Source organism: Ambystoma mexicanum, chromosome 13, assembly GCF_040938575.1.
Source record: "Ambystoma mexicanum isolate Mex_15411 chromosome 13, UKY_AmexF1_1, whole genome shotgun sequence".
Classification (NCBI taxonomy): domain Eukaryota; kingdom Metazoa; phylum Chordata; class Amphibia; order Caudata; family Ambystomatidae; genus Ambystoma; species Ambystoma mexicanum.
Window position 1 is genome coordinate 542,970,931 of NC_090938.1, and position 27,554 is coordinate 542,998,484.

The 27,554-nt window shown below is 52.2% G+C and overlaps 1 protein-coding gene across 2 annotated transcripts in view; it reads left to right on the forward strand.

Annotated features, from left to right (window-relative positions):
- FAM171A2 (family with sequence similarity 171 member A2) overlaps nt 1-27,554 on the forward strand; it is a 355,167-nt gene that overhangs the window by 317,247 nt on the left and 10,366 nt on the right. For both annotated transcript variants that reach the window (XM_069634282.1, XM_069634283.1), the window contains exon 7: nt 6,865-6,991. In XM_069634282.1, coding sequence (XP_069490383.1) covers nt 6,865-6,991 — 127 coding nt within the window. The remainder of the gene's footprint in view (nt 1-6,864; nt 6,992-27,554) is intronic.

Sequence of the window (27,554 nt, forward strand, 5' to 3'; positions counted from 1 at the left end):
AACAAAACTGACCACAAAAGTGATGGGTGGAAGGTTTCGAATTCATCTAAACCACTGGCAATTGCTCTGGGCCAACCTTCCACACCACCGTTTTTTAGCCCGTCTGCGCCATTGCAAAAGGGGACCAGCCATGTGCAAATCAGTCAGCAGCTGCCGCCACCGAAGGTAGCAGCCCAGCCCGAACTGCTAGGCCAGGTCCCCTCTGCTCAGAAAACCAAGCAACCCCAGACATGTTTCGGCCTTGTTGGACCTCCTCAGTGAGGTGCAGCCTGGTTCCCTGTGGCGCAGCGAGCAAGGGACCCACGTCTGGGCATACCCTCTCTCACAAGGAGAAACTAACTGACCGCAAAAGTGATGGGTGGAAGGTTTCGAATTAATCTAAACCACTGGCAATTGCTCTGGGCCAACCTTCCACACCACCATTTTTTAGCCCGTCTGCACTATTGCAAAAGGGGACCAGCCATGTGCAAATCAGTCAGCAGCTGCCGCCACCGAAGGTAGCAGCCCAGCCCGAACTGCTAGGCCAGGTCCCCTATGCACAGAAAACCAAGCACCCCCAGACATGTTTCGGCCTTGTTGGACCTCCTCAGTGAGGTGCAGCCTGGTTCCCTGTGGCGCAGCGAGCAAGGGACCCACGTCTGGGCATACCCTCTCTCACAAGGAGAAACAAACTGACCACAAAAGTGATGGGTGGAAGGTTTCGAATTAATCTAAACCACTGGCAATTGCTCTGGGCCAACCTTCCACACCACCGTTTTTTAGCCCGTCTGCGCCATTGCAAAAGGGGACCAGCCATGTGCAAATCAGTCAGCAGCTGCCGCCACCGAAGGTAGCAGCCCAGCCCGAACTGCTAGGCCAGGTCCCCTCTGCACAGAAAACCAAGCAACCCCAGACATGTTTCGGCCTTGTTGGACCTCCTCAGTGAGGTGCAGCCTGGTTCCCTGTGGCGCAGCGAGCAAGGGACCCACGTCTGGGCATACCCTCTCTCACAAGGAGAAACAAACTGACCACAAAAGTGATGGGTGGAAGGTTTCGAATTAATCTAAACCACTGGCAATTGCTCTGGGCCAACCTTCCACACCACCGTTTTTTAGCCCGTCTGCGCCATTGCTAAAGGGGACCAGCCATGTGCAAATCAGTCAGCAGCTGCCGCCACCGAAGGTAGCAGCCCAGCCCGAACTGCTAGGCCAGGTCCCCTCTGCACAGAAAACCAAGCAACCCCAGACATGTTTCGGCCTTGTTGGACCTCCTCAGTGAGGTGCAGCCTGGTTCCCTGTGGCGCAGCGAGCAAGGGACCCACGCCTGGGCATACCCTCTCTCACAAGGAGAAACAAACTGACCACAAAAGTGATGGGTGGAAGGTTTCGAATTAATCTAAACCACTGGCAATTGCTCTGGGCCAACCTTCCACACCACTGTTTTTTAGCCCGTCTGCGCCATTGCAAAAGGGGACCAGCCATGTGCAAATCAGTCAGCAGCTGCCGCCACCGAAGGTAGCAGCCCAGCCCGAACTGCTAGACCAGGTCCCCTCTGCACAGAAAACCAAGCAACCCCAGACATGTTTCGGCCTTGTTGGACCTCCTCAGTGAGGTGCAGCCTGGTTCCCTGTGGCGCAGCGAGCAAGGGACCCACGTCTGGGCATACCCTCTCTCACAAGGAGAAACAAACTGACCACAAAAGTGATGGGTGGAAGGTTTCAAATTCATCTAAACCACTGGCAATTGCTCTGGGCCAACCTTCCACACCACCGTTTTTTAGCCCGTCTGCGCCATTGCAAAAGGGGACCAGCCATGTGCAAATCAGTCAGCAGCTGCCGCCACCGAAGGTAGCAGCCCAGCCCGAACTGCTAGGCCAGGTCCCCTCTGCACAGAAAACCTAGCAACCCCAGACATGTTTCGGCCTTGTTGGACCTCCTCAGTGAGGTGCAGCCTGGTTCCCTGTGGCGCAGCGAGCAAGGGACCCACGTCTGGGCATACCCTCTCTCACAAGGAGAAACAAACTGACCACAAAAGTGATGGGTGGAAGGTTTCGAATTAATCTAAACCACTGGCAATTGATCTGGGCCAAACTTCCACACCACCGTTTTTTAGCCCGTCTGCGCCATTGCAAAAGGGGACCAGCCATGTGCAAATCAGTCAGCAGCTGCCGCCACCGAAGGTAGCAGCCCAGCCCGAACTGCTAGGCCAGGTCCCCTCTGCACAGAAAACCAAGCAACCCCAGACATGTTTCGGCCTTGTTGGACCTCCTCAGTGAGGTGCAGCCTGGTTCCCTGTGGCGCAGCAAGCAAGGGACCCACGTCTGGGCATACCCTCTCTCACAAGGAGAAACAAACTGACCACAAAAGTGATGGGTGGAAGGTTTCGAATTAATCTAAACCACTGGCAATTGCTCTGGCCAACCTTCCACACCACCGTTTTTTAGCCCGTCTGCGCCATTGCAAAAGGGGACCAGCCATGTGCAAATCAGTCAGCAGCTGCCGCCACCGAAGGTAGCAGCCCAGCCCGAACTGCTAGGCCAGGTCCCCTCTGCACAGAAAACCAAGCAACCCCAGACATGTTTCGGCCTTGTTGGACCTCCTCAGTGAGGTGCAGCCTGGTTCCCTGTGGCGCAGCGAGCAAGGGACCCACGTCTGGGCATACCCTCTCTCACAAGGAGAAACAAACTGACCACAAAAGTGATGGGTGGAAGGTTTCGAATTAATCTAAACCACTGGCAATTGCTCTGGGCCAACCTTCTACACCACCGTTTTTTAGCCCGTCTGCGCCATTGCAAAAGGGGACCAGCCATGTGCAAATCAGTCAGCAGCTTCCGCCACCGAAGGTAGCAGCCCAGTCCGAACTGCTAGGCCAGGTCCCCTCTGCACAGAAAACCAAACAACCCCAGACATGTTTCGGCCTTGTTGGACCTCCTCAGTGAGGTGCAGCCTGGTTCCCTGTGGCACAGCGAGCAAGGGACCCATTCTGATGTCACTGGACTCTTCTGTGTCTCTCTCTCCAGTTTGTTGTTTCCCTCCGCTCTCTGGCTCGTGTGGATGTGCCCTCCCATGTCTCATGTTACCATTCTCCCACATTTCTTTCCCCATCAAAGATCGGGAGGGTAACTCAAGGGCAACACGTTTGTCTTGGAAGCAAGACAACGCATAGCAACACCGGTTGATTCCCCGTCTCGAGCTTAGAAACCATCCCCGGAATTAAGTGTGCTATAAAAGAACAATTATTATAAATCAATGTGCTCTTTGGGATTCTGCCATGAAGTCACTGTGGTCTTCTGTGTCTCCCACCGATCTGACTGTGCATTCTATGCCCCCCTCTGTCATTTTCCACTCCCATGTCACCCGCTGATGTCACTGTGTCCTCCCATGTCTCAATCTGACGTCCCTGTGCACTCACTGTTTCCCTCTGATGTCATTACACACTCCCATTTCACCCTCTGGCTTTTCTGTGCTCTCCCATGTCCCCTTCCGATGTCACTGTGTACCCCATGTCACACCCTGATGTTACTGTGGTCTCCAGTATCCCCCGGCCCCTTGCGGCTCCGCTCTGTTCTCCCCTGTATCAAAGGAGTGTGTGAGCCCCTCTACTGAGAACAGACATGGGTCAAATACCCTGTTGTATGGAATTGCTTCCCCTCAGGAGGGTCTACAAGCACGTTTTAGCTCACTGCACCCTTCACAGAGGAGAAATATTGTTTGCATATCGGTCTTTGTCCCACCCACAAGGGCAGTCCAGCACCGAAATGCCAGGCAATTCTCCTCTGATGAAGAGTACCAACAGCAACCCTAGATGCGTGTTTCGGCCTAGTCTGGCCTCATCAGCGAGGTGAAGCTGAGCTTCTATAAGACACAGTGAGCTAAAGGTCCACGTCTGGATTACCCAGGGTTACTTAGGGTGAAACCCTATGTTTTACAAAGTTACGGAGTGGGGAAGCCCCTCTACTGAGAACAAACATGGGTCAAAAACCCTGTTCTATGGAATGTCTTCCACTTAGAAGGGTCTACAGCCTCCTTTGAGCTCACTCCACCCTTCACAGAGGAGAAATATCAATTTGCATATCAGTCTTGGTCCCACCTACAAGGGCAGTCCAGCACCAATATGCTATGGCAATTCTCCTCTGAACAAGAGTACCATCAGCAACCCCAGACACGTGTTTCGGCCTTGTTGTGCCTCCTCAGTGAGGTGAAGCTGAGCTCCTCTAAGACACAGTGAGCAAAGGGTCCATGTCTGGATTACCCTGGGTTACTTAGATGTCTCCCTCTGATGCCACTTTGCCCTCCTATGTCACCCTATGAGGTCCCTCTGCTCTCCATGTCACCCTCTAATGTCATTTTTTTCGAAATTGTCTTTATTTATTGTGAAACTGGTTGCACAATTCAGCGTTACACAAAATAAACAAAAGTACATAATTAACAATCACATAAAATAGCAATTTGATCATCAATACCTGATTTAATAACACAATCTAATCATTCATTTGGATAATTATTCTGTTTCATTGAGTAAAACATTTTTTTTTTAAAACCATTTAAAGCAACAAATGAGAGATGGAAAGACTCACTGTGTTCTGTACACCTAATCACTACTAGTAATAGTTGCTATTGTCAAACTGGTCACCACTCCATCCGCATGCTGGAGGATGAAGTCACCCACATTCAGCTGAGAGGCGTTGTGTGCCTGGCCGCTAATGGGTAACTTGCTCCGTCCTTGCAACCGCTGAACCCTCCACCATAATGGGCCTCATTCCAAGTATGGAGGTAGTCATGGCGCTATCTGTGCCATGACTACCTCCCATACCGGGTCCAGGTCCAACCTAATTCAATGGGGACTTACCGGTCCATTCCGACCCTGGAGGGACTGGTAAGTCCCCATTGAAAAATCCATTCCCCATTCCCATTTGAGCCCCGTAGGGCTCAATGGGAATGAGGAAGTACCTAATAACGGTACCGCAAGTTGCGGTACCGTTATTAGCTCTCTGGTCCCTTAGCGGCTCCCGCTAAGGGCGCCTGGTAAAACCATGCGCCCATTGCGGGACCCGCTAAGGGACCTCGGAATAGGGCGCAAAGGGATTACCGGCACCGATGTCCTTAACGGTGCCCGGTATCCCTTTGCGCCCACCTCGGAATGAGGCCCAATGTGTCTCCTTGCCTCCAGCATTCCCCCCTTGCACAGTTCCCTATTTCCCCTTCACCCACAGCTGCTCTACTCTACAAAAGTCACCTATCAACAGGGCGTCTAATGTGTACCTCAAAAACGGACCCGCCAGTATGCATTCGGGAACTTCTTGGGGTGCATAGGCAAGACACCAAAAGGCTTATCCAAGAGGCACAGGCTCTTATGTCATGTCAATGATCTTACTCCATCTCTTGTCACTAACCAATCCTGTCTGAAAGGCCCGTCTTTCACCCCCTATGGGATGCACCACTAGAGCTTCCCCTGTCTGATTACAGCCGGATAGGACTGAGCCTGCACTCCCTCTCAAATGTATCAATGTCTAAAGCGAATTCTGCTTCAAAGTACCGTTCATATATATAAAAAAAATCCAACTGGAGGGTCCAACAAAATGTCCAATATGGTGTTTACATGTTCCAATCCAGATACCATCTGAACGATAGCAGCCCCGGTTCGAATCTCAGGGCGGCTATCGGCAAACAATCGGGCGAATGTAAAACTCTTTGCCAAATCTTTCCTAGTCTATGTCCTTGTGACAGTGCAGAGTTCCACGCTCACAACAATGCTGGTAGAGCTTTTATTTGATAAAACTCTGTCAACTGAAGTATTGAAAAGCATCAGTACTTCTGATTAACCTTTTTCATTTGGCTGTCAATGTAAGTGCTTTAGCAGGAATACGAGCACATGAAACCCCCTACTCTCTTCCATGTCACCCTTTGACAGCCCTGCGCATTCCATGTCACCCTCTGATGGCACTGTACCCTCCCGTGCCACCCTCTGATGGCACTGTACACTCCATGATGCCCTCTGATGTCATTTTACACTCCCATGTCGCCATTTGATGTCATCATTCTCTTCCACGCCTCCCATTGATGTCGCTGGGCACTCCCATGTCTCACTATGATGTCACGGTGCTCTCCCATGTCTCCCCCTAATGTCACTGTGCTCGTCTATGTCTTGCTCATGTTGATGCACCCCCTGCTTCTCATGCCTCTCCCCTGCCACTGTGCTCTGCCCTTTATCCCCATACTACTGCACTCTCCCATAATTTGCTCATGTCGGTTTGCTCCTTCCTGCCTCTCTTTTGTTGTCTGCTTTTCTGTGCCTCTCTCATGTCACTGTGCTCATTCCTGCCTCTCCTTTGTTGTCGTGCTTTTCTGTGCCTCTCTCGTGTCACTGTTCTCCATCCTGCCTCTTTTGTCGTGCTTTTCTGTGCCTCTCTCGTGTGACTCTGCTCATTCCTGCCTCTCTTTTGTTGTCGTGCTTTTCTGTGCCTCTCTCGTGTCACTCTGCTCATTCCTGCCTCTCTTTTGTTGTCGTGCTTTTTCTGTGCCTCTCTCGTGTCACTCTGCTCCTTCCTGCCTCTCCTTTGTTGTCGTGCTTTTCTGTGCCTCTCTCGTGTCACTGTGCTCCATCCTGCCTCTCTTTTGTCGTGCTTTTCTGTGCCTCTCTCGTGTCACTCTGCTCATTCCTGCCTCTCTTTTGTTGTCGTGCTTTTCTGTGCCTCTCTCGTGTCACTGTGCTAGCCAGAGACACACTCTTGTCACCATAATCTGCCGGACCTCTCTAATGACTCTGATCTCTGGCCACTCTGTTGTAGCTCAGGCCTTTGTCCCATCTCTGTGCTCTCCCACGTGCCAGCTTTGTAGATGTGCCTCCTGCCCCTTTCACTGAGTTTTACTTTTGGTTTTCTCTCCAGGGTTCCTGGGCATCGGACCAGGGATGAAGGACTTCACCGCCTACCACACCATCTTCCTCCTCACCATCCTGGGGGCTCTGACAATGCTGGTGCTTATCCTCCTCTGCCTCCTCATCTACTACTGCAGGTGAGTCAGCTCCACAGAAGCGCTTTGAAACACTTTGTGTGTGTATAGGCGCTATATAAATAAAACATCACATCATACCGTTTCTCTTCCCTCCGCCGTGCCTACAGCTCCACTGCTGCAGTGCTTACTCATTTCTTGCACTGCTCATGCCATGTCCTTTGCAGTGCCCACCTCCGTCAGTGCTTATCCTTCGCCCCCTGCATGCCCAGCATTCCTGCAGAGTCATCCCGTCCCTATCAGTGCCCATCCTTCCACTCCTGCAGTACCCACCCTAACTCTCCATTGTGCCCGCCGCCCTTGTATTGTCCATCTTTCACTCCTGCCTTTTCCTTTGCAAGAATTGCCCCATGTGCAGTGATTAGTGACAGTCAGGGCACTCCATGCTACACATGCGGCCTGGTACCGGATATAACCATGACTACCATTTTCCTGCACCATGTTCCTGCACCAGTTCCTGCACCAGTTCCTGCACCAGTCCCTGAAGAGGCTGTGATCAGCAATGCCATGCTGGGCCGGAGGAATTTAAATTCAGAGCGGAGATCAAGCGCCCCACCCGTGGAACCTTTAGCGTGGTGCAAAGTGACTTTGCACCGGCAACAAACACCCTAATTCACAGAGCGGTGCAGAGTGTATTTTTGCAGTGCGAAGTGACTTTGCACCACTTTTGCACCATTGCAAAGTGACTTTGCACTGCAGAAATACACGTTGCACCACTCTGTGAACCAGGGCGTTGGTTGGCAGAGCAAAGTCCTTGTGCGCCACGCTAAAGGTTCCGTGAATCAGGCCCGAAGGGTTTTTATCCTAGCTTCCCTTCTGCCGCTAGACTACTCAAGCTTTAATACTCTACGGCGATTCCACTCCAGAAGAAAAGGTAGGATGCGTCCCCAGATTGCGGTGGTCCACCAGATAGGTTTTTCCACAAGAGCTGCGACAGCGCAGGACAACGGAAGAGGCTTGAGGGTGAGGCTGACCGTGGGCTGTTAGAAGATATGTCCACTCTGTAGTCGGCCAAGGAGGCAGGAAAGCTGGCATCGCCCAGCACACTCCAGCCAATGGCTTTCTTCCTGTCACTGAGCAATCTGCCAACCTGCCGGCAGAAGGGTTCCTTTCTAGGATCGGATTAGACCTTGCTGGCCTACACCCAGCGCAACCCTTTATGCAGAAGAAACGCGTCGGAACGTGCGCGGCCGGGGTCACAGAATTGTAGCAGGGCTGCGGTAAACAAATGTACTGTTACGTTCCGCCCTGCGTCCCGCTGCGCGGTGACGCAGGGCGTCCTAATAAAAGCCCCGCCCCCGCGTTCGGGAGGCAGTTCCGGGGCAGACCCAACATCAGCGTGGGTGTGCATTCTTTCCAGCTCCTGCTGGAGCTGCGCCACAGGCCGCGCGGCCTCTCTGATCAACGCCAGCCCCCGCGCGTAGGCCGCGGCCCGCGAACATAACAATGGCGACGAGGAGAGACGAACCTCAGGAAAGGCTCGGTGCTCGGAGAGCACAATAACACCACACAGCCATCGGCTAAATTTTTGGACACCCGGTGGGGGTGCCATCACACACGTGACCCCCCCACCCAAAAAAAAAAAAAAAAACAAAATTTTTTTTTTTTGTCTACCTCATCCATTCATGCTCTCTGCCACCAAGTCCACTTTTCTTCACTCCAGAATCGAGAAAACCAGATGGCATCGAACTTCCAACACAAGGGAGCAGCATCACGGCGGGTAGGGAAGGCCAGGCCCTGAGTCGTAACACGGTGCCTGGATACGGCGGCACCTCCAAGGTAGGCCCAACGTCGCTGCATGGGTGGCCGTCAGAGACCACTACGACAACACGGATCAGGTCCACGCCAACATGGCGGCCGGCGCATCCACGCCTGGGCCCTCCACGCCGTCCAGAATTGCAGCAAACCTGTCCATGACGCCACCTCCACCTCGAACACAAGGCACTTCGTCGACACTGGTCCAGCCGTTTGACCCTTTCACGGATCCGTCGTCATGCGGTCCCAGATGGCAGCTGTGGATCCAGAAGTTCGAGATGGCGATGGAGTGCAAAGAGATCACTGCGCCCAGGAAACTGAAGGCACACCTTCTACTCAGCGTGGGTGACGAGGTACTGCGCATTTTCAATTCCCTCAACGTTGATGATGGCCTGGATGGGTACCGAAGCGCGAAAGACGCCCTCACCGATCACTTCCTCCCTCAACTAAACCCAGACTATGAGACGTTTCTCTTCTGCACCACCTTACAGGCAGCGGAGGAAACCCTTGATGCATACCACACCCGCCTGAGAAAGTTAGCCATGTCCTGTGAATTCACGAACGTGGAGAAGGAAATCAGGAGGCAGATCATCAACGGGATTCATTCGGAAAAATTGAGGCGCCTGATACTTAGTGAGAAGGGTATTCCCCTACAGCGGATCCTTGAACTAGGACGTCAGAGGGAACTGGCACACACCAGAGCGGCCAACATGGAGGCCACACTACACAGGCTGCAACCTGCTCTGAACACAGCTATGGTGGCCCGCGTCACCAACAAACAACCCTCGAGAGATGACAACAGTGGTGGATACGGCCAAAACAGGTGGCAACCGCGCGGTCCGGGATCCACAGAGTGTGGCTGGTGCGGTGGCCCACGACATGGCCGTCGCAACTGTCCTGCTCAAGGCACCACATGTGGAGCATGTGGCCGGAAGGACCATTACGCGAAGGTATGCCGATCGACGGACACCCCCATACAGCCCCCGCAGAACCAGCCGGAGAAGGCTGCGACTAAGAAAAAGAAGCAAGCCAGTGCCAGAAGGGTCGCAGTGGCCAGCTCTTCCACGGAGGATGAAGGGGATGATATCTCGGCGATGCTGCAGGCCCCCTCCAAGGACACAGACAGGAAAGGAAGGAAGGTATACATGGTGTCTGCACTATGCCAAGACCGAGGACCTCGCAGAAAAGCCGCCCGAAGGCGCAAATGCATGGTATCCATCCAAAACCAGTGCATTCTGATGACCATCGACACAGGCGCTTCGGTGAACGTCATGCCTGAAAGCATTTTCCTGACCCTAAGTCCTACACCAGAGCTGAAAAGCACCGACACTCTGTTGTATGCATACGGCTGTCGAAAGCCCCTGCTGGTCATTGGCAGGTTCCGCACCACGCTGGAACATGGAAAAAACAGACTATGGTCCAAAGTCTATGTGGTGAAGGCAGGTGTTGAGAGCCTCCTGAGCGGGGACGCAGCGGAGGATCTGGGGGTGGTCCAATTCATCGGCCATGTCAACGATGAAAAGGAAGTGGAGCAGATGCTGAACCAGTACCCTGACCTGCAAGAAGGCATAGGCTGTCTGAAAGGCAAAACCATCAAACTTCATATTGATGAGACAGTGCAGCCGAAAGCCGTCCGGCACCGGAGAACGCCTTTCCACATGAGAGAACAAGTGGAGCAGGAACTCAAGGCCCTGGAAGAAGCAGGTATCATTGAGGAAGTCACAGGGCCCACACCCTGGGTCTCTCCCATGGTGGTAACACGGAAGCCCAAGCAGCCTGGAAAGGTACGGATCTGCATAGACATGCGCCTCCCCAACACCGCCATCAAAAGGGAACGCCACATAACCCCAACAATCGACGAGATTGTGGCTGACCTCACAGGGTCGAGCATATTTTCAAAGATTGATCTAAAGGCGGGGTATCACCAACTCAGACTCCACAGAGACTCTCGATACATAACAACGTTCTCTACACATTTGGGGCTACGGAGATACAAACGCCTGAGTTTTGGAATATCGTCTGCCGCGGAGGTGTTCCAGCAGACCATCCAAGAGGTCATCAGGGGCATCCCCGGTGTCCTCAACGTGAGCGATGATATTCTAATTCACGCCCCAGACAAAGAAACACACGTCAAGAGGCTTCACGCCCTACTGGGCCGACTACAAGAGGTTGGGCTCACAATACACCGGGAAAAGTGCGAGTTCCTCAAATCCGAGATCACTTTCTTCGGCTACAAGTTTGGCAGCACAGGCATCTCACCTGACCCGCAGAAGGTCGCAGACATCCAGGCGGCAAGCCCACCGATGACCCCCACGGAAGTGCGCAGTTTCTTAGGCATGGCCACCTACTGCGGGAGGTTCATCCGAAACCTGGCCACACTATCTGAGCCGCTGCGGGAACTCACGAAGGCCAACGTCAAGTGGGAATGGGGGCCAACATGCCAGGACGTGTTCGAGAGCATCAAGGACTCCCTCTCAGCTGACACCAAGATGGCCTACTACAACACTGAACTGCCCACAGAGCTATTCGTAGATGCCAGCCCCGTAGGGCTCGGAGCCATCTTAATGCAAGTCACGAGAGAAGGGGAGAAGAGACCGATTGCGTATGCGTCGAGAGCCCTCACAGAGACCGAACAAAGGTACTCACACATCGAAAAAGAGGCCATTGCCGTGCTGTGGGGGTGCCGACACTTTCACCTCTACCTCTATGGGCGTCATTTCACAACAATCACGGACCACAAGCCCCTGCTACCAATCTTCATGGGAACATCTGCACACCCTCCGGCCCGAATCACCAAGTGGTTACTGCACCTCCAGCAATATGACTTTAATCTCGTCTATCAACCAGGCAGTGGAAACCCAGCGGACTATCTCTCCAGGCATCCGCGAGAGGCCACTCAACAAGAGATCCAAGTGGCGGCAGAAACAGAGGAACACATATGCCAAGTAGTGCGCGCAATGAGACCCAAGGCGGTGAGCATCGAGGAGATCGAGGCGGAAACGCACCAGGACCCGTGTTGTGACTTAGTGAAAAATGCCATCCTTTCCGGTGATTGGAAGACTTTCATGAGACACACACACACAACAGAACAGCGGAAGCAAAAGGGTTTCTGTCCGGCATATTCACAGTGCGGCAAGACTTGTCAGTCACGGAAGGTGGACTGTTGCTACGGGGAAACCGCATAGTGATACCTCTCAAACTACAGGACAGGATAGTGGCCCTAGCACATGAAGGACACCAAGGACTGGTGAGGACGAAAGCCCGCATTCGGCACCGAGTATGGTTTCCCCAGATCGAGGAGCGGGTCGAGACACTCGTTGCCACATGCCTACCCTGTCAGATCACGGGGGCCCCGCCAGACCCGGAACCTATCATATCAGCAGAACGGGGCCGCTCTCGCTGGGAGGCCATCAGCATTGACTTCTGCAAGCTCCGAGAAGGCCTCCACCTGTTGGTGGCAGTCGATGATCACTCTCGATACCCGGAAGTCGAGGTAGTTGAGTCCACAGCAGCGGAAGTGGTAATTCCGGCACTAGAGAAAATGTTCGCGACTCACGGACTACCTATCTCAATCAAAAGCGACAATGGGCCGCCGTTTACAGGGGAGGATTTCAAAAAGTATCTACAGGAACTCAATGTGAAGTATCATCACATCACTCCAAGACACCCCCAGGCAAACGGGGATGTAGAGCGATTTATGAGGACTATCAATAAGGTGCTCAGAGTATCTAAGGCCAACGCCAGCCCCTGGAAGGTTGACCTCTTCCGATTCCTCCGAAATTACCGGGTCACGCCTCACAGCACAACCGGCATTCCGCCAGCGGACCTCATGTTCGGCACCGTCATCAGATCCTCAATCCCGCATCACCCAAGCAGAACCCCGGACACAGTGAACGAGGAACGCACAGAGAGAAGGAGAAGGGATGCCAACGAACACATGAGTGGCAAGCGGAGAGCGAGGCCGTCCCATCATCAAGTGGGTGACCAGGTCATCATGCTACGAAACCCCTCCAAGTCTAAACTGGACACCAGGTACGAGGAACTTCCATGGACCGTCAGCAACCGGCATGGAACCATGGTGACGGTAACACGGGGAAGCCGCCAAGTGACGAGGAATGCGTCATGGTTCAAGGCCGTACCACGTACACTGTGGACCGACAAGGAGGGCCACTGTGAAGGCGAGGACACTCCTCCCAGTGAAGAAGAGCCGGAGGCCATCCCTGAGGACAACGGAGCGAGGGATGGAGACTGGGAGCCGGTGAATGAACCCGGCCTCGAGGACCCGAACCGCGAAGATGGAACAGAGCCGGAAGCAAGGGGGGGTGACCCCCGCGAAGGACGATACAGACTGAGAACAACAACAAGACCGCCAGCTAAGCTAAGTGACTATGTGTGGTAGATGGTACACTGGTGCCCTGAACCCTACTAGCGGGGCGGCTGAGTGTTGAAGACGGACAGTTGTTGTTGGACCTCGCAGTTGTTTGGCAGTTATAGTTATGTGTGTTGTTTTGTAATAAAGGAGGAATGTTACGTTCCGCCCTGCGTCCAGCTGCGCGGTGACGCAGGGCGTCCTAATAAAAGCCCCGCCCCCGCGTTCGGGAGGCAGTTCCGGGGCAGACCCAACATCAGCGTGGGTGTGCATTCTTTCCAGCTCCTGCTGGAGCTGCGCCACAGGCCGCGCGGCCTCTTTGATCAACGCCAGCCCCCGCGCGTAGGCCGCGGCCCGCGAACATAACATGTACCTGGTCCCGGCCATGTTAACATTGGACTATTCCTTTTCATTAGTTAGGTTGCACCGCACAATCCTTCGAGAAATCTGCTTGGTGTCTCCAGAGTGCCACGCTGTGGGCCTGGGGCGCCGGTGATTCTCAAGTAGGTCACAGCCGCAGCTGCACCCTCGTGTGAGCCCTGCGACGCTCTTGCTCGTGATAAATGAAACCGGGCCACCAGCTGGAGTCTCTTTCCACTCTCCACTCGCACTTGCTCTTCTACTGTGGCCACTCCTCCTTTTCCCAGAGTGCCTCTCCTTTTCTGTAATGCCCACTCCTCGTCGCCTGTGCTGCCCTGGCCTCTTGTCCTTTGGCTTCCACCAGCAGTTTCCCTATCTCCTTGCTTGAGGTGCTCAGCCCTCCTCTGTTGCGCTGGCCACCACTGCCCGTCTCCTGCATTACCCATCGCTCTTCTCTCACAATTCCAATCCATTGTTTACTGCAGTCAGGCCCAGCGGCAAAAAATGCCCCCCCGCCCCGTGTGCCCCTGGTTATGAGAGGGGGCCGGTGAGGGCACCACACTTTTCAATAGGCGCCAGTGTGAAAGCATCATCGCCGCATTGTTACTAAATGCGCTCCACTCCCGAGAGCCGTGCCTTCTCCCACACCGCCAGCTCGGGGAGACCTTGAAAGACTCCCCCGACGTGGCGTGGCGGGGGTCTATGGGCATTGGGCACCCCGGGTAGATGCTCGGACGGCCCTGACCTAAGGCCAGCCCTGTCTGCAGTGCCGACCTCTCTTCTCTTGTAACTCTCGCCCTTGTGCCCTACAGCGCCGGCCTCGCATCCCCTGCACATCTTCTGCCCGCTGCCATGCATGGCCTAGTCGTCCCCTGCTGTGCCAACCATCATGTCTTGCATCCCTATGGCGCCACTTCGACAGTGCTGACCCCTCCCTTTCTCCAATAGCCACACTTCCCTCCTACACGCACGCACGCACGCTCGCACACATATATGTAGGTCCTACCCTTCCTTCAGCACCGACAAACTGCTTCTTTCGCGCCCACCCTGTGTTGCTTGCATTGGGCACGCCTCATCCAGTGCAACGCCTTCTCCTGCCTGGCACTGCCCGCCCCTTCTCCTCCGGTATTGTAGCTTCTTCTCTCATACAGGGCCCCACGCTTCTGTCCACAGTGACTTTCCCAACTCCAGTGCATACCTCCCCTCCTCTGCATTTCTCCACCCCCTCTCCTAAGCGGCAATGCCCATTCAACAGAGCACCCCCCTACTGCAGGGACCACCCCTCCACTCCTGCAGAGCCCATGCCCTGCAGTGCGCGCCCCATGTCTCTCACCTCCTCCAGTGCCCACCGCCTCTCCTGCAGTTCTTACACATCCTCATCATCAGTGTCGACCCATGCATTTCTGTGATGCCCAACCCTCTTTCCCTGACGTGCCCATAATACATCACTGCAGTGCCCATCGCTCCTCTCCTGAACTGATGCATTCTGCCCTCCTGGAATGCCCACACCCGTCCTCCTCCAATGCCCACACACGTCCTCCTGCAATGCCCACTCCCCTCTCCTGCAATGCCCACTCCCCCTCCTGCAATGCCCACACCCGTCCTCCTGCAATGCCCACACACGTCATCCTGCAATGCCCACTCCCCTCTCCTGCAATGCCCACTCCCCCTCCTGCAATGCCCACACCCGCCCTCCTCTCTTGCAGGGCATTTCCGTTCATCTCTAAGCAACCATGTCTTTCAGTGACCTCTGCCCTCCAATGACACCGCTTTGCCTTCAAATACCAGCTCTTATAAACAATGCTCTCTCGTTCTTGGGAATCCCTCCATTTTAGTGACCTCACCTTATGTCCCACAATGCTCTTCGTCGTAAGCCCTGCTCCCTTTCAGCCTCCCATCTATTCTCTCTGCCCAACCTCAGCGGCCTCTGCTGGCTAACATTCTTCCTCTGATGCCCTTCCTTTAAGTGGCCTCTGCCTCTAACACCCTTGCAGTGACCTCTGCTCTCTAGCACCCTCCTTTTCAGGTCCCAATGCTATCCTTTCAGGGATCTCTTTGCCTTAATACAGGGATCGGCTACCCCAGGGATCGGCTACCATTGGCTCTTAAGACGTGTTGGACTGCAACTCCCATCAGCACCAGCCAGCATAGTCAATGGTGAGGTAACATGATATTTGTAGTCCAAAACATCTAGGATCCAAATGACCGTTAAGTGACCTCTATGCCCTCTATTCCAGTAATATCTGCCCTCACTCTCAGTGACACATCTTTTAATTCTCCCTTTTACAGTGACCTGCGGCACTTAGAATCTCAAACTACTTCGCCTCACTATAAGGCAGGCTGAGCGCAAATGGCGGCTGCCATATGACCCCAACCTAAAATTACATTATAAAACATGTGCCTCTGCATACTCTGCAGCCATTCTATCTGCAAAAAGAGCTTTCTTTACTCAGAAAATAGAATCTGCCATTTGTCAACCTAGATCACTTTTTACAGTGGTGAGATCTCTGCCTTCAGCATTTAGATCGACTCCTGTAGCTGCGCCCACTCATTTTTGTGACCTTTTGGCTCAATCTTTTATCACGAAGATCGATACAGCACGTACCAATATAGCGAAGGCCACCACGCTAACTACTACTGACCGGCATACTGTGCCTGTACCACGCTCTTCTATGAGCCAGACAGTACTCAAGGGTTGGTCTACTTTTTCATTGTTTACAGAGTCCGACGTTCTTTCTGCTATCCATCGTATTAAGTCTGGATCTCCTTCAGATCCTATTCCTCTGATCATCATAAAAGATATTTCTACTGACTTACTCGCTGAGATTACCGGCACAGTCAATAACTCTTGTCAAACTGGCACTTTTCTAAGGCTGCCACGATGATCCCTCTGCTTAAGAAACCCTCTCTTGATCCTTTGGTGCCTTCTAATTACCATCCTATTTCACTTCTTCCGTTTCTTATGAAACTCTTTAAAGTCTCGTGTCTCCCCTTTGTTGTCATCTTATATGGAATCCACGCAGCTTTTTGATCCGGCCCAATATGGTTTCAGGCCAGGTCGGGGGACCGAGAGTGTTCTGGTCTCGGTTCTTGACGATATGGCCAGGTTGGTTGATACAGGAGGGGTGGGTGCCCTGATTTTATTAGATCTGTCAGCGGCATTTGATACCTTTGACCACCCATTCCTGCTTGACCGCCTGGCCCAAGTCGTAATCTTGGGCCACGTTCACACCTGTTTTTCCTCCTTCCTGGCAGAGAGAACTCAGACTCTTTCACTTCCTCCATTTCTTTCTGCTATTTTTGCACTTCTTTGTGGTGTCCCCCAAGGTTTCGCCTTATCCCGATTCTCTTCAATATTTACATCTGACCCCTTGTGTGTCTTATCTGCTCCTTCGTTGTCAGGTGCTACTCGTATTCCAACGGCTCTCAGATATGGATCCGCTTAGATCTAGATCAGACTGATGTCGTGCCTGCGGGAGTTCTGGCCGCTGTGGGGGAGTGGATGAACCACAACTGGTTGAAGTTGAACGGGGATAAGATGGAGGTGCTGGTGGTGGGCTGGCCACCTGATCCTTCACTATGGGTGTCTTTTTTCTAGCCTTCTTCCCTGGGTCCCCTTCCTGTGCCGACTGACAAGGTGCGGAATCTGGGGGTAATAATCTCAGTCACCCAAGTTGCCACTGTTTGTAAAGCAGGGCATTTTCACCTTAGAATCCTGAGGAAGGTTCTACCTTTGCTACCCCCTCATCTCCATTCTGCACTAGTGGCTGCCCTTGTGCTTAGTCAGCTCGACTACTGTAACTCTCTGTATCTATATCAACCTAAGGGTCTTATTCAGCGGCTTCAACAACTACACCACTGCCTCTCCCTATGTTGCCCATATATCCCCTGTGTTACGCTCGCTACACTGGTTGCTGGTTGCCCAGCGCATTGTTGGTTTTAAAGCTCTATGCCTGGTCCACCGTGCTCTACATGTTCAAGGTGCCAAATATGTTTGTGACAAGTTCTCCCGCTACCTTCCCACATGTTCCTTGCGCTCGGTCACAGCTGGCCTTTTTGTTGTTCCTGTGTTTCGACACTGTCGTATTGGTGGTCGTGCTTTTTCTGTGGCTGCAGCTCTGCTATGGAATGGCCTTCCCCTGTTTATGAAAAACTTGGAAAACCGCCTTAGCTTGAGAAAGGCCTTGAAAACTTATCTGTTTTAGTAGTTGTCTGTAGGTTAGGCTGCTCTCTCTCCTTCCGACAGTGCCATGATGCCCTTGGGTGAACGAGCACTTTATAAATCTCCTTAACATAACATAACTTAACATCTGACCCCTAAAACAACCCTTTAACTGCTAATGTTCTTCATTTCAGGGATACCAGACTTTTAATACGCCCTTCCCCATGTCAGTGACTGTGCCGACACTGGTAAAATGGCCACTGGATGTGTCCTGTTAGTGGTCTAGTCCCTCATGTCAGTCCTTTCAGCGATGTTGCTCTTCTACTGCCCCCTCTTTCAGTCACCTCAGTTCCCCAAGAGGCCCCTATTTTCATTGGGCTTCATCTTCTAAGGCCCTCTAATGTGGTCACATGTGCCTTTTAGTATCCTCCCCTTCACTGACTTTTGGCCTGTAATACTCTCTCGAAAGTTCCCCATATGTTCCTCTTTTCTCTGTGCCTCCAAAACGTTGTATAGACCTCTTTCCTCTCTGCGTCCTTCTCTCTACCCTGATCACTCACCTCTTACTTATCTGTTAGCCTTCTTTCCTTTCCTTTCACCCTGGTCCCACCTCGCTCCTTCTCTGCTTTTGCATGTCCCGTGATCCCTTGCACCCTCCCTCTCTTCTTTCATCCTTCCCTCTTATCATTCTGACTTCCTCCTTATTCCCCACTTTTACTTTCGAACATTATCCATTTCCTTTTCCCACCTTTCCTATCCTTCCTCGTCCTTTATTCTGTAAATCAGCTCCTGCTTCCCTGTATCCCCACCTGCATCACTCTGTGCCACCCCCCCTCAGTCCCTAGTTCAAGCCTCTTTGCATTCTTTCCTGCCTCCTTCACTATTGACCCCTCCACGCCGCCTTTCTCAGGTTCCCTCTTTCCTGTTTCTGTCCTACTCTCCTTCTCTCCTTCCTCCTGCTTGGCCTTTCTCATTCCCAACTCTTGTCCCTCCCTAGTTATTATCGTCTAGGCCATGCCTATGCTGGACAGTTTAGGTGCATCACATATGGATGCTATACTGGAAGTGTGTCAGATCCCATGCCCCTCCCTCTTCATTTACGACTCGATTCATATTAATGCAGCATCAAGCAGGGCCATGTCTGGCCAAGTGCCCTTCCTGGCTCTCAGGGTAAGGGGTGCTGTGACCACGGGAGCCTGGCACTGCCAACTGCTAACCCGCTCCCCCCATACCCTATACTATTTGCTTGTCAGGGACTTGATTCCAAAAATGGGCTCTGCCATTGTAGGGGCCCGAACATATTCTGCCAAAGGCTTACCAGGCTGGTGTTCCGGCATGAGCCCCACATCCATGTAAACCTATGGATGGGTGGTGCCATGACTCAAGAACTCAGGAACACCAGGAAGAGCAAGGCTCTGCTGTGTGGCAGAAAAACGAAGCAAGTATAGTGCTGACCACAGATAACAGCAGTTCGGTTGTAGAAGCTGCGCGAGGAACGGGAGAGGCCCACCTTGCCACCCAAGGACAGCACGAGTATCCTAACAAACCGATCCCAATCCCTGAATATTTATCCTACCCACCTGAAAATGATCCACAAGTGGAGGTCGGGCTATACAGGGAGAGGTCCCAAAAATGGAAGGGAAGAGCCGGCAGAAGGGTGTGGGAGTCTGGTTGTGGAGGAGGAGCTTTCAGGAGGCGCGAGAAGCTACACGCAGGAGGCTGGAGTGCGGGTGGGTGGAGGAGAGAGGGGGGTTTGGAGGAGAGGATGTGCTTTGGAGTGAGAGAGAGAGAAGGTTGTGGAAGAAAACAGGAGAAGGCGGAGACACGAGAAACAGGAAGATACAAGGAAACCTCAGAAGGAGGTGGGGAGTTGTCAGGAGAAGAAACGGGAGGATTTGTTTGGGGTGTCAGAAGGAAGAGAAGAGATATCAGAAGGAGGTACAACCGTGTTAAAATCTGTCTAGCTCAGCAGAGGAACATCCGAGGGGTAATAAGCGAGCGGGGGGATGGAGGTGAAATATCAGGAGAGAACAGGTAGTAAGTCGTCTAGCAGAGATCCTACAAGTCAAGAGGTGACGGAGTCAGCAGTGGAGTCGAGAGGGAGCGGGAAGATCCTGCCTATGGAAGCACAGGCTTAAGCCGCACAGGGTGAGCTACATGCCCGCACACCACTGCGGTGGGTGGCAGGTGGAACAAGCATGTGGCAAATCAACCAGGTCACGATAGGAGCTCAGAGTAAGAAAGAGGAAGAGGAGAGGGTCCTAGATGCACAAGACTGTTGTGGAGGCAGGAGGAGTTTAGCAAGAAGGGGGGAGGGGTTGTGTGGGAGGAGGTGTGGTCAACCCCTAGACAAACGCTAAAGAAACCTCCCTCAAAACCAGCCAACCAATCAGAACCCAGAGAGGGACTTTGGTACTAGGTTTGACAACCACCAGCCTCTTTCTAAAGGTCACCTGGAGCCTGACATCATGCGACACCCGAGCAGGACCCCAGAGAAGAAAGCAAGCAGAGAAGAAAACAGCTGCCCATGGAAAATTGGAGAACAGTGCTGATAACTCGTCAGCTACCACATAAATCCCGTTGCTGTCTGGAAAACCTCAAAGGATACTGGTGTTGGTGTAACCTCTGGATGTAACTTCAGTAGCGTGCCCTTGCCTCGTAGAGGGTATTCTCTAGGGCGAAGAGATACATTAACACATGGTCATCTTGATTGGCCTCCTCTAAACCAATTAGAATGCAGCCTCTCTCTTTTTTGACCTCGTTCCAAAGATTCTGACCCAAGCAGCGGCCTAACAGTCAGCCTGATATGCACCATTTTATTTTAGCACCCTTTCTGGAGCGTTGGCTTCCCCTCGGCCAATCAGGATGCAAGAGTTCTGAGCACCCTTCATCCGGCAGCTGCTGCCCCTAGGCCAATCAGGATGCAAGAGTTCTGAGCACCCTTCTTCCGGCAGCTGCTGCCCCTGGGCCAATCAGGATACAGGAGTTCTGAGCACCCTTCATCCAGCAGTTGCCTGGGAATCCGGCTCGCCTGTGTGCAGCCAAAGCTCTTTCTCTCCCCTGCCCGCCTGTGCTTACCGCTCAGTCTGCCCACAGGTGCCCTCCCACTCTCTGCCCAGGCAGCTGCCCGCTGCATTCCACCTCGCTTTCTCCAGGCTCGGGTAGCTCGTCCATCTATCACCCGCACTCTGCTTGCCCACGTGTGATGGCCCAGCCCGTGCTCACACTCCCTGGTTGCTTTCTTCATGGCGCCCCTTTTCTGGGGTGATGAGTCACATTGAAAACCCTGCCCAGCTGAGTCACTGCAGACAATATTTCCCTTTCCTTTCTGGCTGCAGAGTGAGGTCTTCTTTACGTGTCTTGGCTACAACCATCAGGGGTGGACTGGCCTGTAGAGATCACTGGAGATTTCCTGGTAGGCCTCTGCACCCGGGGTCTCTTTTGTGTGGTATTTCCAAATTTTCCCATAGGAAAATGGTTGGCTTGCTGAAAAATGGGTAATATGGAGCCACTTTGAAAATTATTTCCAGGGCCACTTTTTGTTCCCTGTCCACCCCTGACACCCACACCTGCGCTGGGGGCCAAAGGCCTTATCACTCTCTGGGGATAGGAATACCATCCATTGGGTGAATCTCTGTCCTCTGTTAATGGCCCTCTATGTGTTGAAGGCTGTGAAGTCGGGCTTTCATGGAACCCGCCCCCATCGGGACTTAATGCAAAACCGTTTTACTACAAAACGCTATGGCCTTATTGTTCTCATGAGTGGTCATTACCCCTGGGATAATGCCCTTCCCCAACATATTGCCCTTTCTTAATGCAGTAACTCGGGAGTGGGCATTTTTCCACAGTATTGTCCCCACCCAAGTTCGATAGGTTTTAATTAATTAACTAAAGTCCAATTTGCTTCTAAGTGGTGCTCGCATCATTAGATCTGTGCTAAATATGGGGTCTCTGGGGGCCATGGCTAGGTAGGTAAATGACCTACGAAAAGAAAAGTGTTCCAGGGACTCTTAGGCCGTTATAGCTTGTAACTTTCTGCCTGCCTCAATGATGCCGAGAGACTGGCTGTCTTCTTTCTTGCTGATAGAATGTATCCATCAGCTATGAATTTTGGATATCAAGGCTTGAGCCTCATTACTCCATCTTCTCGGGTTGAGTGTGCAGTCGTGGGTTAGGATTCTTCATGGTCTATGTGGACTTGTCACAGTAGGGCTGGTTTCACGGGCTCTTTGCCGTGATGGGCTTTGCAGTGGTGGCCGTGAGTCTTCTGATCAGAGGGTTCGGGTTCTGATCCAGTCCTTGGCAGAAGTTCTTACTCAGCTTCGCCAGATGTTCATCCAACCTCCCGATGTCCAGGTCTCTGTGAAGGTCAGCTATCCCTGGGAAGATTCTTGCCGAGAGGCGTAGCTAGGATTGTCTAGAAAAGTGGGCCTGAAGCTAATTCAGCTGGGCCCACCACAGTGACATTAACATCTGTAATTTCTCACGCCGCACTGCTGAGTGGGCATTCACAGATTTTGGGTGGGCCTTGCCCTGCCTATGCCTCAGAGTAGCCAGACTTTATGCATCTGAGGGTCACATTGTTACTCTAGCCGTATACACAGTGGGCTCTGGGTGAATTGAGATATTACATACTGGTAATTGACTCCTCAGAGGTCACAGAGAGTTTTGGGCTGGAATCCCAGCTCCTTTCTGCCCATTATCCCATTTCCCCTCCACAGATCCTGCCCCCCACTCATTTACAGCGATGCAAGAAAACATAGTTTGGGTTCTGTTGTGCTCATGTGGGATATCAAGAGGTGCCAAGAATGGGAGTTGCAGACTTCGCGATACGTGACACTGAGTACTTGGGCAACTACAGTCATAAGGATCTGTCATTTGTATAGCACTTTCGCCAAACCGCTCTGCATAGAACATTTACATGCAGTTATCACCCAGCCGCAGTTGGTACGCACTTATCGACCTCGGAAGGTTGAAAGGCAGAGTTGGTCTTGTCACGATTCGAACCTGTGACCTGCAAATCACACACAGATCGCAGCAGCAAGGGCTCAACCTGCTGAGCTATCTTACCTGCTGTGGTTTGGCAAACGGGGGAACGACGGATATGGGGTACTCCTGCAGTGAGAGGCAAATGGTACAATAACATAATAATATAATATGACATTGATATATATCACTTCATGCTGGATTCCTCCCACTTCTAAATCACTGTACCACTAGATATTAATATGACCTAATGTGATGATATCAAAGTAAAATGTTCTGAAAGATGAAGGGCTGAGTGGGCTCTGCTGGGATTCAGTCTTGCTAAGACCAAGCTTCCCAGGACTGAGGTGAGCGCTTATCTCATGAGTTATCCACCCTGGCATGGAGAATTGGACAGACAGAACATAGATTAAAAAAGGGAATGGCTGGGTATAGTGAGGGACAAACTGCAATGATGAAAATTCGATTACCTGAGGAGTGTGAGGCACAGAGGTCCAATGCAAGAGTGGGGACTATTGGGAAAGTGGGCGCAGGGGCCAAACAAAGCGAAAATAAAGTGTGGCAGATACTGCGAAAAGGGACAAATGGACCAATGACGAACAGCTGGAACTGCCCAGCAGAATGAGAACCAAATGGAGCAACACAGATGAGGGGTCTTTCTGTGGAGGGCAGAGGCTAATAGAACAATGAAGAAGAGCCAGGGCGGTGCTGTAGAAGAGGAGACAGTAACCAAGCATTGACCAAGGAAGAGGAAATTTGCCGATGGTGGGTGCGAAGTAGAGAAATAATGAAGAGCGGCTGGCGAAGAGCATCGAAAAATCATGACGAGTGGGACTGCCGGGTAGAGTGAAGAGACACACAAAGCAATGACGAGGAGCAAGGGCTGTTGGAGACAGGCAAAGAGCAACGAGGAAGAGTGGGATTGCTGGGTAGAGTGAAGAGACACACAAAGCAATGATGAGGAGCAAGGGCTGCTGGCGATAGGCAAAGAGCAACGAGGAAGAGTGGGACTGCCGGCTAGAGTGAAGAGACACACGAGGAAGAGTGTGACTGCTGGGTAGAGTGAAGAGACATACAAAGCAATGATGAGGAGCAAGGACTGCTGGAGACAGGCAAAGAGCAACGAGGAAGAGTGGGACTGCCGGGTAGAGTGAAGAGACACACAAAGCAATGACGAGGAGCAAGGGCTGCTGGAGACAGGCAAAGAGCAACGAGGAAGAGTGGGATTGCTGGGTAGAGTGAAGAGACACACAAAGCAATGACGAGGAGCAAGGGCTGCTGGCGATAGGCAAAGAGCAACGAGGAAGAGTGGGACTGCCGGGTAGAGTGAAGAGACACACGAGGAAGAGTGTGACTGCTGGGTAGAGTGAAGAGACATACAAAGCAATGATGAGGAGCAAGGACTGCTGGAGATAGGCAAAGAGCAACGAGGAAGAGTGGGATTGCTGGGTAGAGTGAAGAGACACACAAAGTAATGACGAGGAGCAAGGACTGCTGGAGACAGGCAAAGAGCAACGAGGAAGAGTGGGATTGCTGGGTAGAGTGAAGAGACATACAAAGCAATGATGAGGAGCAAGGACTGCTGGAGACAGGCAAAGAGCAACGAGGAAGAGTGGGACTGCTGGGTAGAGTGAAGAGACACAGGAGGAAGAGTGGGACTGCTGGGTAGAGTGAAGAGACACACGAAGAAGAGTGGGACTGCTGGGTAGAGTGAAGAGACATACAAAGCAATGATGAGGAGCAAGGACTGCTGGAGACAGGCAAAGAGCAACGAGGAAGAGTGGGACTGCTGGGTAGAGTGAAGAGACATACAAAGCAATGATGAGCAGCAAGGACTGCTGGAGACAGGCAAAGAGCAACGAGGAAGAGTGGGACTGCCGGGTAGAGTGAAGAGACACACAAAGCAATGACGAGGAGCAAGGGCTGCTGGAGACAGGCAAAGAGCAACGAGGAAGAGTGGGATTGCTGGGTAGAGTGAAGAGACACACAAAGCAATGACGAGGAGCAAGGGCTGCTGGCGATAGGCAAAGAGCAACGAGGAAGAGTGGGACTGCCGGGTAGAGTGAAGAGACACACGAGGAAGAGTGTGACTGCTGGGTAGAGTGAAGAGACATACAAAGCAATGATGAGGAGCAAGGACTGCTGGAGATAGGCAAAGAGCAACGAGGAAGAGTGGGATTGCTGGGTAGAGTGAAGAGACACACAAAGTAATGACGAGGAGCAAGGGCTGCTGGAGACAGGCAAAGAGCAACGAGGAAGAGTGGGATTGCTGGGTAGAGTGAAGAGACATACAAAGCAATGATGAGGAGCAAGGACTGCTGGAGACAGGCAAAGAGCAACGAGGAAGAGTGGGACTGCCGGGTAGAGTGAAGAGACACACGAGGAAGAGTGTGACTGCTGGGTAGAGTGAAGAGACATACAAAGCAATGATGAGGAGCAAGGACTGCTGGAGACAGGCAAACCACAATGCGGAAGAGCGTGGAATGATGGGTAAGGGTTAGAGCCTACCTTAACTGCCTGATTTGAAGGGGAGCTTTAAGGTTAATATCCATCTTTTCATTTTTATGAATTACTTGGTGCAAAGAATTATGTAATCCCATAAAATATCTGTTTTAGAGATAAAGTATGATCATACTCACCTCAAAAATATTCCCACTATAGAATTTGACTGAAAAATAAGTTTACTTCCAACTTAAAAAAGGGGGAATAAAATACTGCCACTTCAAAATCTTACCTGCAGGCCCGAGTGAACCAATGTATTGTTGATAAAAGCAAAATCCCAAAATACAAGTAGCTAAAGGGCGAGTATTTGCATAGAATTGCATAGAGCTCAGCATTTAAGGGGTTACACCTTTCGGAGTAAAGCCGTCCCCAGTTTCTGGAGGAGATGAAGAATTGAAGGAGCAAGTCTGGGAGAAGCAGGCAAGGAATTCCAGCGGTGAGGCCTTTCCACAGAAAATGCCCGATTAGAAGGCTATGCTTTCCTGGGCCGAGGAATATCATAGCAAGCCACAGGCCTGATACGGGTGGACAGAGGTCTGCCAATGGACGCCCATTTTTCGGCCGGATTGGAAGTCTGATTCACCAGAAAGTCTTTGAAGGCCAGACAGTTGAGCTTAATGCGGACACGTGACTCCAGGCAGGCAGTGTAGCTCGTGAGGCACCGGGGATATGTAATTCTACTGCACCCATTGCCACCGAAGTAGTCTCCTGGCATGGAGCCCTGTCCAAATGGATAAGGAGCATTGTGCCTACTCTTTGGTTTCCAGACCTTGGTCTTTGTTAGGAATATGAGGGAGTGAGTTTCAGAGGGAGTTGGGGGATACGCGGGTGAGCGTTCTAGTTCACTGATCAGGTGGGCAGCGCATTAAGGCAGTGCCTTTAAAGGCAGAAGTGAAAGTACTGTTGGGAAAGGGGGAGCTGTATGGGGGGCAATGCAGAAGACCAGGAACTGCTAAAGAGGATGATAGTCAAACGGCGAAATGAGGAAGAGCTTGACCTACTCAGGCGGGAGAACTTAACGCAGTGTCAAATCATTGAATTTAGGAAATGGCGAGGAGCTCTTTGTTTCTGAAAAAAGGAAAACAAGCAATCATTCATCTCGATGGCACGTTACCCGTCATAGGCTAAGATATGTTGTTTTGCGGTTGACACTCAGATGACATGTTTCAGTGTTATGCAGATGACACTCGGCTCTCTTTCAGGCTCCCCTCACCCTCTTCTCCTCTCTCGCTGATTCCTGACCGTCTATCCGTGATTCAGGATTGGTGCGCCTCCAACTATCTCTGCCTTAATGCCAGTAAGATTGAGATCCTTCTCATTGGGACGCCTGCTCCCGCTTTCCCTCTCTCACTCGGGCTGCCTTCCTTGGGCCCTCTTCCTTCACCTTCCTGTGAGGCAAAAAACAATGGTGCCATCTTCGACTCCACGCCCTCGTTCTCACCTCACATCACAGACCTTGCCAAGAAGGCCCACTACCAGCTGCACCTCCTCAGAGATATTCTTCCTTTTCTCACTTTCCCCCAGAGGCTCACTGTCTCCAGAGCCCTGTTTGTCTCTAGGCTGGACTACTGCAATAACCTCTTTCTCAATTTAATTTGCCTTCCTCTACTCTCCGTCCTCTGCAACTAATCCAGAACAGAGACCTCTTCTGACGAGACTCATCCTTGACCTTAAGCCTAGGGACCATATCTCCCCAGCCCTGAAATCTCTCTACTGGCTCCCGGTGTCTTCAAGGATCAAGTTCAAGACCCTCCGCATCGCCACAAGGCTTTCTGGGGCCGGGGCCCACACCACATCCAACTCTCTCTTCCAAAACACCTTCCTTCTTGAGCCCTTTGCTCAGCCACCTCTAACTCTCGTTGGGTCAGACGCTTCTCCAGGCAGAGCATGGGGGTAGATGTCTCTCCACTGCAGGTGCCTCCCTCTGGAATAGCCTCCCTGCCCCTCTCAAACTTGAGCCGGACCACCTGAAGTTCTGGAAGCAGCTCACTCAAGACATTCCTTTTCTTCTCTGCTTTCTCTCTCTCTCTCCCCTACTGACCTACCTGTCTACTGGGCTGACTGGTGGCCTGGCTACCCTCAGAGTCCCACTGGGACCAGGCTCCTCCACAAGCAGTCGCCCCTACACTGGGCCCACCGCACACTTAGGGGCTGTAATTGTAACCCTACAGCCCCCTGCCTCCTTGCACTTACCCAGATCGGCGCTGCCCTGGCTGCACTTATTCAGAGCAATGCTGTCCTGATTGCACTCCCATTTCCCCTCTCCCTGGCACTTTGCGTTATCACACTGACATGATCTGAATGACACAAGGTCTAGTAAGATTGTTTGTTTTGTCCTCCCTACCTTGTCTTGTTGCGCCTAGAAACACTTGTCATAAATGACTTATCATATAATTTTCAATCTTTTAATAAGAAATGGGGGCCTACATTGG